Source organism: Macaca nemestrina, chromosome X (genome assembly GCF_043159975.1).
Source record: "Macaca nemestrina isolate mMacNem1 chromosome X, mMacNem.hap1, whole genome shotgun sequence".
Taxonomy (NCBI): Eukaryota; Metazoa; Chordata; class Mammalia; order Primates; family Cercopithecidae; genus Macaca; species Macaca nemestrina.
This window is the reverse complement of record NC_092145.1, coordinates 54,389,702-54,402,365: the sequence shown is the minus strand read 5'-3', so window position 1 is coordinate 54,402,365 and position 12,664 is coordinate 54,389,702. Positions and strand designations below refer to the sequence as shown.

At 39.7% G+C, this 12,664-nt stretch overlaps 2 protein-coding genes and 1 non-coding gene across 6 annotated transcripts in view; 1 reads left to right on the top strand and 2 right to left on the bottom strand.

Annotated features, from left to right (window-relative positions):
• LOC139360849 (embryonic stem cell-related gene protein-like) overlaps positions 1-6,700 on the bottom strand; it is a 35,633-nt gene extending 28,933 nt beyond the window's left edge. Inside the window, exons 1-2 of the mRNA XM_071089044.1 lie at positions 6,259-6,700; positions 2,420-2,611 (exon numbers count right to left, since the gene is read on the bottom strand). Of these exons, the coding sequence (XP_070945145.1) occupies positions 2,420-2,549 (130 nt within the window). The 5' untranslated portion in view covers positions 2,550-2,611; positions 6,259-6,700. The remainder of the gene's footprint in view (positions 1-2,419; positions 2,612-6,258) is intronic.
• Positions 6,701-6,728: 28 nt separating this feature from the next.
• Positions 6,729-12,664, top strand: part of LOC105499298 (cleavage stimulation factor subunit 2) — a 23,819-nt gene continuing 17,883 nt past the window's right edge. The window contains exons 1-6 of one of the 4 annotated variants that reach the window (XM_011771818.2): positions 6,729-6,839; positions 7,905-7,983; positions 8,627-8,796; positions 9,681-9,817; positions 10,275-10,394; positions 10,509-10,646. In XM_011771818.2, coding sequence (XP_011770120.1) covers positions 6,782-6,839; positions 7,905-7,983; positions 8,627-8,796; positions 9,681-9,817; positions 10,275-10,394; positions 10,509-10,646 — 702 coding nt within the window. In that variant the 5' untranslated portion in view covers positions 6,729-6,781. The other 3 variants (XM_011771820.3, XM_011771821.3, XM_011771819.3) reach the window with 3 other exon arrangements.
• Positions 8,996-9,128, bottom strand: LOC112423177 (small nucleolar RNA SNORA9). Its single transcript, XR_003013648.1, has one exon. It is a non-coding gene; the product is annotated as a small nucleolar RNA SNORA9 (small nucleolar RNA).

Sequence of the window (12,664 nt, the reverse complement as noted above, 5' to 3'; positions counted from 1 at the left end):
TTGTTAAGATGTGAATACTACCCAAAGTGATCTACAAATTCAATGCAATCCCTATGATTAAATCTCAATTATATTTTTGCAGAAATAGAAAAATTAATCTAAAATTCATATGGAAATTCAAGGAATCACAAAGAACCAAAACAATTTTGAAAAAAAAATTTAAAAACAACTTGGTGGTCTCTCACTTCCTGATTTCAAAACTACAAGCTACAGTAATCAAAATCATGTGGCATAAAGACAGACATATAGACTAATGGAATAATAAAGATTCTGGAAGTAAACCCTCACATATATGGTCAAATAATTCTCAGAAAGGGTGCCAAGATCATCCAATGGGGAAAAGAAAGTCTTTTCAACAAATGGTGCTGGGAAAACTGCATGTCCACATAGAAAAACATGAAGTTGAACCCTTACCTTGCACCATGCAAAAATTAACTCAAATTCAAATTAGATCAAAGACCTAAATATAAGAGCTAAAACTATAAAACTCTTAGAAGAAAACATAGGGGGAAAAGTTTCATAACAAGATTTAGCAAAGATTTCTTGTATCTGATACCAAAAGTACAGGCAACAATTTAAACATATATGAGTTGGACTCCATCAAAATTAAAAACTTTTGTATATCAAAGGACACTATCAGCAGAGTGAAAAGGCAACCCACAGAATGGGAGAAAATATTTTCAAATCATATATGTGATAAGCAACTAATATCCAGAATATATAAGGAACTGCTATGACTCAACAACAACAACAAAAAAACAACCTGATTTAAAAATGGGCAAAGAACTTGAACTTCAAAGAAGTTATACAAATGACCAGTAAACATATGAAAAGATGTTCAACATCACTAACCATTAGAGAAATACAAATCAAAACCACAATGAAATATCATTTCACACCCCTTAGGATGGCTATTATAAAAAACAGAAAATAACAAATGTTGGCAAGGAGATGGAGAAATGGGAACTCTTGTGCATTGCTGTAGGAATGTAAAATGGTGCAACCACTGTCAAAAAGAGTATGACAGTTTCTCAACAAACCAAACATAGAATTACCATGTATATTATTCAGGATTCTCCACAGAGACAGAACTAATAGGCTATCTAGAGAGAGAAAGGGGATTTACTAAGGGAATTGGCTCATGTGATTATGGAGGCTGATAAGTCCCACAACAGGCTTTCTGCAAATTGGAGACCTTGGAATGCCAGTAGCATGGCCCCATTCAAGTCTGAAGGCATGAGAACCCAGGGGGCTGCTGGAGTCCAAAGGATAAAGAGCCTGGAGTGCTGATGTCTAAGGGCAAGAGAAGAGTGTATCCCACCTTCAAGAGTGAGAAAGATCTTTCTGCTATTTCTGTTCTATCCTGGCTCCCAGCTGATTAGATGGTGCCTGCCCACATTGAGGGCAAATCTTCCCCACTTAGTCCACTCACACTCACATGCCAATATTCTCTGGAAACACACTCACAGAAACACCAAAAAAATAATGCTTCACCTGTTCTCTAGTTATTCCTTAGTCCAGATGAGTTGACACCTAAAACTAATCATCACACCATGGGACTAGCAATTTCACTTCTGGGCACAAAAGAACTGAAAGCAGGGACTCAAAGAGATACTTGTATACCCATGTTCATAGCAGTATGATTCACAATAGCCAAAAGGTGAAAGCAACCCAAGTGTCCATTAATAGATGAATAAACAAAATGTGGTGTATTTATATATAATATATATACAATAAAATATTCAGTCTTAAAAAGAAATTCTGACACATACTACAACTTAGATGAACCTTAAAGACATTATGCTAAATGAAATAAGCCAACCACAGAAGGACAAATATTGTATGATTCTACTTATATGATGTACCTAGAGTAGTCAAATTCATAGAGACAGAAAGAACAGTGGTTGTTAGGGGCTGGGAGGAGGGGATGGGCAGTTAGCATTTAATGGGTATGGAGTTTCATTTTGGGAAAATAAAAAATTTCTGGAAATGGATGGTGGAGACTGGCACACAACAATATGAATATACTTAATGACCCTGAACTGTACACTTAAAAATGGCTAAAATGGTAAATTTTAAGTTATACATATTTTACTACAAAAAAAGGTAACATACTAAAATGATCTCATAGGTTTTATGAGAATCAAATGAGATCCATGTAGAAAAGCCTTGTAATCTATACAGCCCTTCGCAAATGTTAGTTCTTAGTCATTATCACTCCATTTTCCCCAATCTGATACCATTATCCACACGCTTTACCCAGCCACACTTACCCAACAGCACACTGTTTGAGTTTGAGTGCTAGCTGGTGAATACTCACCTTCATTTTGCTAAACCCTGGATGCCATATGCTAGCCAACAATATCCTACTGTTCTGGTTCTTAAACAAAACAAAAACTCAAAGACTTCCTCCTCTTACCTAGTTTTTCCCAATGATTGGCTTTGAAGCAGTCCTTATTCAGTAATAAGAGCTCATCATGCCATGGCCAAGAATAGAGCATATCTTCCTCCAATTCAGTTGAACTCCCTGGCCTTCTACCAAACAACATATCTCATAACACATCCTTTGAGCAGGTGAACAACTCTGAACCTTCTTTGAAGGAACAGGATTCTGGGGAAGGAATAAAAGAAATGTACGCAGTGTGTATTGAGAATACAATCTATTAGCTAAGAAATAAAAAATGAAAATGCTAAAACATGACCAGTTTTGATGGACTAGACAACTCTCTGTAGAGCAGCCACAGGGCTGAACCCTCAAATATTCCCAGAAAGTATAGACATTGCTGTAGAACCAGCCTGATAATGCAGCAGTACAGAACTTAATGATATTTCTTTCTGGAAAGCAGACCAATTGATATCTTCATCCTGATATTGATCAGGATCCATGTCAGCATTCAGGTGCTCTCTGGCTACAAGTTTCCTTAGCTCTTGCAGGTGCTGCTCACTGAAGATTTCTCTTATCACAGGTAATGCTACCAGTCTCATCTGGCACCTTTTTCATGCAATGACAACTATCCAGGAGTTGCTGCCTTTCCAGATATCACCTGTGAGACCAATGAAGGATTTTATTCCATGACTCTTTGAAGAGGTTTAAACATGGATCAAACACAAAGTAGTATCTACCCCAGCCTTAGAAATTTAACCTTTTATGACTGGGAGAAAGAACTCAAGTCTCTGTGCCTTCACAGTCTTGAATATCTTTGCTTGTTTCACTTACATTTACCTCACTCAAGATTCTTAGTGTCATCGACATGACTGGTTAAGAAGTCAGGACTTTTCAACAAAGTTTTCTGCCAGTGCCCCACAAATCATGACTGTGATCTCCCAGATTCTTTGATTCTCCACTAGGTTCCCTTTCTCTTCCATTCAAAGCCCCAAATAACATTTATCCTATATATTTTGTCCCGTTTTTTGTAAATATGCTTCTTTGCTTGTGTTCTCCCTAAATTTTCATACCATACCTATATCGTTAATTGAGGCTCAGTCATAACATCAACAACAGCATGAAACATCCCACCTTCTGTCTTCATTTTGCTATGAACTGGAGGCAAAGGAAATGCTGTCACTCAGGGAGGATATCAATGAAGGGAAAGACTCTCACAGACTGAGGCAGGAGTCACTAGCACAGAGTGTATAAGTGAAATCTAAAGATAAAAAAGAAAGCACTTGGGATACATCCCTTGCACACATCTCCTCTTTTATAACCAGCAGAGTGAAGTTGGTTGCTGAAGTCATAGAACCAATAGTCTGTTTTTCACAGATGGCTGATGATAGCAGAACAAGCCCTGGCTAAGTCCCCCACCCTTTTCTTGAGTAGTTCATTGTTATGAGCCACGGACCCACAATCACCAGGTCACACGTTCTATACTCTTTCCCAGAAACAGTGACGAAATATGCTGAGCCATCCACATTTCCTCAGTTATATTGAGAGGCAGGCGATGTAACAATTAAGCAGTCTCTGAAGCCAGAGCAACCTGAGCTCAAACCATGCCTTAGCTTGCTTGTTGTGGGACCTAAGGAAAGTTACTGAAACTTCTTTAGAGATGTTTATCAATAAAATGGGTATAGTTGACTGGCTTCAAGATTTCTTGACCACTTGATGTATTTGCCCTGCATAATTCCTAAGACTGTGATTATAATGGATTTTACTCTCATGATTAGGTTTTTACATAGCACAGCTGACTTTAATACAGGGAGATTATTTGGCTAGACCTTGCCTAAACACAAGAGCCATTTAAAAGCAGAGTTCTCCCCAGCCGGTCAAAAGAATCTCTGGTCAGAGATTCACAGCATAAGGTTTCAATGTGCCATCACTGGCTCTGAGATGTAGAAACCCACATGTAAGGACCAAAAAGAAGCCCCTAGGAGCTAAGAGCTACAGCCCTCCAGTCAACAGCCAGCAAAGAAAAAAGGACCTCGGTCCTACAACCACAACCAACCAAATTCTGCCAACAAGAAAAATGAGCTTGGAAGCTGATTCTTCCCCCAAAGATTCCGGATAAGAGTCCAACACCTTGATTTCAGCCTTGTGAGATCCTAAGCAAAGAACCCACTCGTGTCCACCCAAACTTCTGACCTACAGAACTGTGAGCTAATAAATGAGTGTTGCTGTAAGCCACTAAGTTTGTGGAAATTTGTTACACAGCAATGGAAAACCAATACAATGAGGACAGAGCAAGTGCTTAATAAATGTTAGCTTTTACTATTACTAACTCATTGGGATCAGCTACCCAGTTACAGGAAGACTAAAGCACAAATTATTTATGCAAGGCTGGCAGTGCCTTCAGCTGAAGGCAGTGCCTTCAGATCCAGGGTCCATTTGGTCTAATATGGCTGATATTAAGTGTTTCTCAAGGGGAGAGACATTATTGGCATTCAATGAGGGAAAGGGTTCATCGTGTAGAACTGCCTGGGACATGGCAGTCCATTTATCATCTCTGGCTTCTCTTCCCCTAGTAGTAGTCATTGCAACAACTGAAAATGCCCCTGTACATTTCCAAACATGCTCCTCCACAAGGGTTGAGAACTTCGAGAACTACTTTAAGGGAAATTTCATAAGAAAGCATGCGTGTTTTAAATGCTGCCATAAAGCTACCTCAATAACTACAATACTACTCAAATTACCTGACCCTAAGAATCACCAGTGGCACTTGTTTAAATATAACGATTCCCAAGTTCTTTCCCTAGAGTCCCATTCCATAGGGCTGGGGTGGAGCCCCAGGAATCTATACTCTTACTTAAAGACCCCAGGTGAATCTTTTGTTTATGTAAGTTTGCCAAACACTGAGTTAGAAATATACTCAGCCGTACATGCATTTAGCAAAAGTTCACCACAACGGAACAATGACACACACCAAAACTCTTTGAAACTGTGCCTTCTACAGAGCTGTAAATCTCGTTTTGGACTATTCCATTACACAAGGTGTCCTCTTGGTCACGCAATGATTGCAAATGGGACTCCAGAGTCATGGAAAATGAGAATACTCTTCTCAAACGTTCCATCTTTACCAGAAATTCTTTAAGTGATATGTTCCACGGTGTAAACTAGCACTTATTAATTTTTTCTAAATATTTATCATATTTCATATACTTTTATTTTGGAGACGGAGTTTCACTCTTGTTGCCCAGGCTGGAGTGCAATGGCGGATCTCGGATCACCACAACCTCCACCTCCCGGGTTCAAGCGATTCTCTGGCCTCAGCCTCCTGAGCAGCTGGGATTACAGGCGTGTGCCACCACGCCCGGCTAATTTTGTATTTTTAGTAGAAAAGGGTTTCTCCATGTTGGTCAGGCTGGTCTCGAACCCCCGACCTCAGGTGATCTGCCCGCCTTGGCCTCCCAAAAGGCTGGGATTACAGGCGTGAGCCACCGCACCCGGTCCGTATACTTTTAATACATGTGGAATTAATAAAAACGTCCGTGCCTCCAATTCCGTGGCTATTTTACTGTCTTCCCTTTTCGGACAAGTCCCTCAAAGGTAGCGCTCTTGGCTCCTTCTTTTGCTTCTCCCCTAACCCTGTCCTCCTGAGGTGCCCTCTGGATTTCCTCCAACCCCGGCAGGGTCTGCCTTTTCGGGCTGATACAACGACCTGCCCTGCATGCCACATCACAGGAGCGTGGGCACCAAAGTGTGGAAAAACTAATGAATGACGTTTTCTGTTTCCTGCCTGCCAGAATCCCCAGCCGCACCGCCCCACCACGAACCACATGGAACCCACGGACTACACCAGGACAGAAAGAGGTCTGTTTTCCCTTTACCTCTCCCATTTCTTCAACTATGCTTCTCTCGGCTAGCATACCCTTTCCTCATCTCACTCCATACACGCACAGCTTTAGCAAATTAATATGCACGCTGCTGGGACGCGCCCAAGCATTTCCCTCCCTTGATAGGGCGGAACTAAAATGCAAGCGCCACAGTTGTCAGCAAAAGACTTCCCTGTTACCATGGTAAAGCCGCTGCGCCATCTTTATTGTGGTTAACGAGTACTTGCATCAACCTAAGAGAAAATAAGAAGGAAGTCTGCAGGCTGAAACCCTTCAAATTAGCCTGGACTCGCCTGCATCTGGCTCGGAACAGAGTTAATCTCAGGGGTGGGGGTTGAGTCCTCCGGTGGACGCAACTCGCGCCTGCGGCTAACAGAAGGTCGCCAGGGGAGGGGCTCCGCGTCCGTTCCACCCAGGCACTTCCGGCTCACGCGCCGTACGGAAGCGTGCTCAGCGCTGGGCTTGTGTTCCGTACGGAAGTGTGCTTTGGCGCACCGGAAGCCGACTCAATAGAGCTATGGCGGGTTTGACTGTGAGAGACCCAGCGGTGGATCGTTCTCTACGTTCTGTGTTCGGTGAGAGGAATTCGTTGGAGCCAAGCTTCGGGGAGGGACTCCCCTCTGCACCTCCTATCTCATGAATCGCTACCGGAGCCGCTGACGGTTCGGACATGCAGTTCTCCCTGCCTATCCTGTAGGGCGTCCAACCTGGTGGACTCGTGAGCAAAGAGATGTTCCCATTCTGCCGAGGTCTCGTAGGCTTTCCGCAATATCACTGGGGAAGTTAGACTAGCGTTCAGCTTCTGTGCGTTTCTCCTTTCATGAGCTTTAATTATTCTCTAGAGGAGAGGGCGCATGGCAACAGCTCCTCACTGTCCCGTACTACTTCTCATCCTCTGCCCCAGAATACAGACTATATGCTGAGGGTATAGATCCTAGTGTCCACTTCCTGTTCTCTCGTAAGGACTTTCATCCTTTGCTTTTTATCCGTAACATTTTAGTTCATCAATAGTAGTAGAGGCCACCTGGTGTCCTGAGATGTCTTGTAAATGAATGAATGAATGAACTGTTAAGACCTCCTCGAGGAATTTTAAAAAGGATCGAAATGATTCTGAATTATCTTTTTGGCTGAAATAAGTTGTTTTTAAAAATACGTGTGATTATTTTAGAGTGCCATTTGAAAGGGACATGACAAAGTAGTTCAGAATAATTTTTAAACATCCTTCACTACATTCATGGTCATTCTCCCTTAAATGTTGTATGTGTGGAAATACATATGAACCTGTTTTAAAAATTATATTAAATAACATTGATATTTTTTGTAGTCACTGATGAGACTTGCAGATCTTTAGGTAAATACCAGTGCCGAAGTATTTATTTTCACCAAAGTTAAGGAAAATCTAACACTTGTCAGATCAGTCTGAGAATTAACATTTAAGAGTACCTACACATTTTGTATTTAGTTTCAGTGGTACATTTCCTTTGTTAAGAGGTCTAGAGAAATACAGTGGAATTGGGATTGGAGAACACTATTTTGAGCCTTATATTTGATGATATAAGTAGATACTCTGTCATTTACTTTCTCACTAAAGATCTATGTTATAAACTCGGAATTTTAATGTTACCTATTTTCTTCCTTAGTGGGGAACATTCCTTATGAAGCTACTGAAGAACAGTTGAAGGACATCTTTTCTGAGGTTGGACCTGTTGTTAGTTTCAGGTGAGATCCCCTTTTACTTCATGGTGGGAGCTTCTTAAAAATTACCACAGATTTGGCTCTTAGTAATGGCAGGTTTTCTTTACTGGTGACTTTTCACATACACTTTATTCTTGTAACAGCTTTATTTAGATATAATTGATATACTATACAATTGACATTTATTCTTACCTAAAATATGTTTTTTTCATTAAAAATGTTTTTTAGGCAGGGCGTAGTGGCTCTTGCCTGTAATCCCAGCACTTTGGGAGGCCGAGGCAGGCGGATCACCTGGGGTCAGGAGTTCGAGACCAGCCTGACCAATATGGTGAAATCCCGTCTCTACTAAAAATACAAAAATTAGCTGCTGTGGTATCGCATGCCTGTGTCCTAGCTACTCAGGAGGCTGAAACAGGAGAATTGCTTCAACCCAAGAGGCGGAGACAGCAGTGAGCCAAGATCGTGCCACTGCACTCCAGCCTGGGCAACAGAGCGAGACTCTATCTCAGGGAAAAAAAAAAGAAAAAGTTTTAAAAAATATTTCTGTGAGGCTGTCAGAGCTGTAAAGTTATTTATGTTACAGTGGGCCCAATTAAAGCCTGGCAATGTTAGCAGGACCCCTGTATGTGTGTAACATTTGTTCCTGACACTTGGTTCTGCTCTCCAGATTGGTATATGATAGAGAGACAGGAAAGCCAAAGGGTTATGGCTTCTGTGAATACCAAGACCAAGAGACAGCACTTAGTGCCATGCGGAACCTGAATGGGCGTGAATTCAGTGGGAGAGCACTTCGAGTGGACAATGCTGCCAGTGAAAAGAACAAAGAAGAGCTGAAGAGTGAGTACAAATCCAACTTGGATGCAGTGTGAGTTAGTAAAGATGTAACAATGAAGATTTTCCGTTTCTGCTATGTTTTAGAATATGCTGAAATGGTTAGCCACACAGCTTGTTTATTACTTGACTGATCTGATGTGCCTGAGTTAGGCAAGTATTATATATATCTTTTAAAAAATTTTTTATAAATTTTTTTTCAAGTAATTGTCTGAAATTTCTATACCCTTGCTCTGGATGGAGCAGGGCAAGGCCTCAAACCATTTCAAAACTGTTCTGGCAAGCACTGTAGGAATGCATAGGGTCACTGCAGACCTAAGCATGCTGGAGGCTTGCTAGTAAGTGTATATCTTTAAGAAACTGTAAAGTTGACATTAGAAATGCTTCAGTTGCTCCAGCCTGGGCAACAGAGTGAGACTGTCTCCAAAAAAAAAAAAAAAAAAAAAAAAAAAAAAACGAAATTTTTCCATTGTTAAGGAGTTATTTCCAGTTAAAGATGAATTCAAATTCATCAAGCCATTAGTAGTACTAACTATGGCATTAGTCATTCCTGTCACTGTTTTCAGGAGTTTTTGAAATTAGCATGTTTTTCTCTTTTAACATTTTGTTTCTGAAATGACTTGTCAAAAGAAGTCAGTGTTCCCAGTTCTCTAACTTAGGTTAACATTGTCCTTCCATGTGATCATGATCCCCAGCTTTCCTCTGAGAACAGAAAATACACTCTCACTTTCCTCCACAGAAACAAGAGGCTTTCAAATCATTTATTTCTCAGCTCTGGAGAATCTAAAATTATCAGCTGGTTCTTACAGCAGCCCTGAAAAATAGATACTTGAAATGATTTAGCTTTTTGTTTTGCCTCCCTAACTTTCTTGTACTTTCTTCTTGATTAGGCCTTGGCACTGGTGCCCCTGTCATTGAGTCACCTTATGGAGAGACCATCAGTCCTGAGGATGCCCCTGAGTCCATTAGCAAAGCAGTTGCCAGCCTTCCACCAGAGCAGATGTTTGAGCTGATGAAACAAATGAAGGTGGGAGGAGGCATTAGGTTATGAATAAAGCAAACCACATCAGGTTTTCAAGGAGTTAATTGAATCAGTTCCCTGAGCTCAAATAGAAATTGTCTGTAGACCACCATTTCTTGCACCTTCAATATTCTGTATGTACACAGTATATTTTACATTTTGTACAAAGAGCTTTCTATTTTTGTACACAAACACAGCTATCCAAACAATCCAGCTGGATTTTTGTGGCCCATAGATGTCAGATGTAGATATTAAAATTTGGCTTTTTTCCTAAATGATAGTATCACAGTATTTGAAATGCCTCTTTCTTCTCTTGCCTGCCATGACCAAGGTTTTTTTGTGCCATGCAAAAACTAATGATAAAGAGCCTCTTGAATATTACATTTCTCAGAGGGGAATGACTCTAAATCACTATCAGTTTCTAAGTCATAAGTATTAAACCTGAATCTGCTTATCTTCTCAGCTCTGTGTCCAGAATAGTCCCCAGGAGGCACGGAACATGTTGCTTCAGAACCCTCAACTGGCTTATGCTTTGCTGCAAGCACAGGTAGTGATGAGAATTGTGGATCCGGAAATTGCCCTGGTGAGTGCTTCTGGTTCTTTTATGGAAATGGTCGGGTAAACCTTGAGTGGGATAGGAACTACCTGATTGCTTTGTTAAACAGACAGCTTATAGGTTTGTCTTTTCACTTTTTAGAAAATTCTGCATCGCCAGACAAATATCCCAACGCTGATTGCAGGCAACCCTCAGCCAGTCCATGGTGCTGGGCCTGGGTCAGGATCCAATGTGTCAATGAACCAGCAGAATCCTCAGGCCCCTCAGGCCCAGTCTTTGGTAGGGCTTTATCCCTTAACATTTTTTTTTATCTGTCTTAGAATGTCATTTTCTTTTTAGGAGAATATATTGAAAGAAGAATGGTCAGGAACCAGAGATGATAATTTCAATTTCCAGGCATAAAAGCAATTTCCAGGTTGCAGAGCACATGACATCTGAATGAATATAGATTCGATTCCAAGTTTGTAAAACAAAGAGATCCTTCCTGTATGCCCTTTTCTTATAAGCTAACTTTGTGTGTATGTGCATGCCTGGCACTGTGGTTGGCACTTTGTTATTCCATATGCATTATCTCATTTAATCCTCAAAGCAATTGTATGAGGTTGGCACTCTTATTATCTCCATTCTTACCAATGAAAAAAGTAAAGCTTGCTTTCAAAGCATGACACAAAATCCTAAAGCCATAAAAAATTGATACATTTGAAAACTAAAAAATTTCTGTATAAAGAAAAAAATAAGTATCAAAGACATGACAAATTGAGAAAAAGTATTTGCCACACATGTGATGGACAACAGACTAATAAAGAGCCCATAGTCATGCACAGAAATGTTTATTGCCTTAGAGTGAAAAATTGGAAATGTCCTAAATGTACATCAGTGGAAGAATGGAGAAAATGTGTGGTACATTCATCCAGTGAAATACTGTACAACAGTTAAATGAACTACACGTATCAACATGAATGACTCTGAAAAACATAATTCCATACAGCAGTTAAGGTGAACTAGGATACATAATATCAACACAAATAACTCCAAAACAATAACATACGGACATGAAACTAAGTGAATGTGGATGCATTCCCGAAATGTAGGATATATGTTTCTGCATAAATCCCCAAAATATGTGGAGTGAGTTTCAAAATAATAATATTGAGTATGTAATGATTCCTATAAAATTTTAAAACATTAGGAAGATGTCTTAGCGGTCATCTAAGGAGAAGAGAGCACAGGATGCAATTGGGGAAGACCATACAGGCCATTGGTGTATTTTATTGTTTATTTCCCAAGCTGCGTGGCTATTTTATTTCCTATATGATTTGTATATCTGTAATTTTTCATAATACATTTTAAAAGGCCTCCTATAAATTAGTAAGAAAATTTCCAATAACCCGGTAGAAAAATGGGAAATGGACATAAATATTTCACAAAAGTAGAAATATAAAGTAAATATATAAAAATGTATTCAACCTCAAAATAAGATAATGTAATAAATTATTAATACATGTAATGTTAAAAGATAATGTAAATAGAAACTACAATAAGCTACCATTTTTCATCTCTCAGATTGGCAGAGGTATAGGGCAGGAGCCAGCAAACATTTTTCTGTAAATGATCAGATAGTAAATATTTTTGGCTTTGCAAGCCACAGGATCTGCCACAGCTACTCTGCCATGGTAGTATGAAATCAGCCATAGGCAATATGTGAACAAGTGTGTGTGGTTGTGTTCCAATAAAAGTTTGTTTACAAAACCAGGCAGTGAGCCCGATTTGACCCATGGGTCATCGTTTGCCAGCTCCTGCTCTAAATAAATAAATACGTTTTCAGAGATAGAAAAGAGAGGTTAGCTAGTCCAAAAATGGACACAATTGTAAGTGGCAGATATAGTTCTGAACCTGGTTTTATCTGACCTCATACCCAGTTTTCTCTTAACTACCTTCCTATACAGCTCTTCCTTTTCTGTTGTAGAGTTTTGTGTTCCTTAAACGTGTATGTAATTTTTTTTTATATAACTTGACTTTTATTCTTTATTTATTGAGCTGTTTCTTTTTCAAGGGACTACGCAGTTTTTTGGGGAATGCACAGATGAAAAGTTGACATTCTCTTTTTCTCAAAGAGTTTTAATGTAGCATTAAAAAAAAAAAATTCACATTCCCCCAGAACCAGAATTATGTCTAAGGACAGGAGTGAGAAAAGATTGGTTAAATTTAAATTTAAAAAAAAAAAAAGAAGAAGAACATTTAATTTTAAAAATGTGGACTACTAGCAGTTGTTGTGTTTTTTTTAAAAAGAGGCCCAG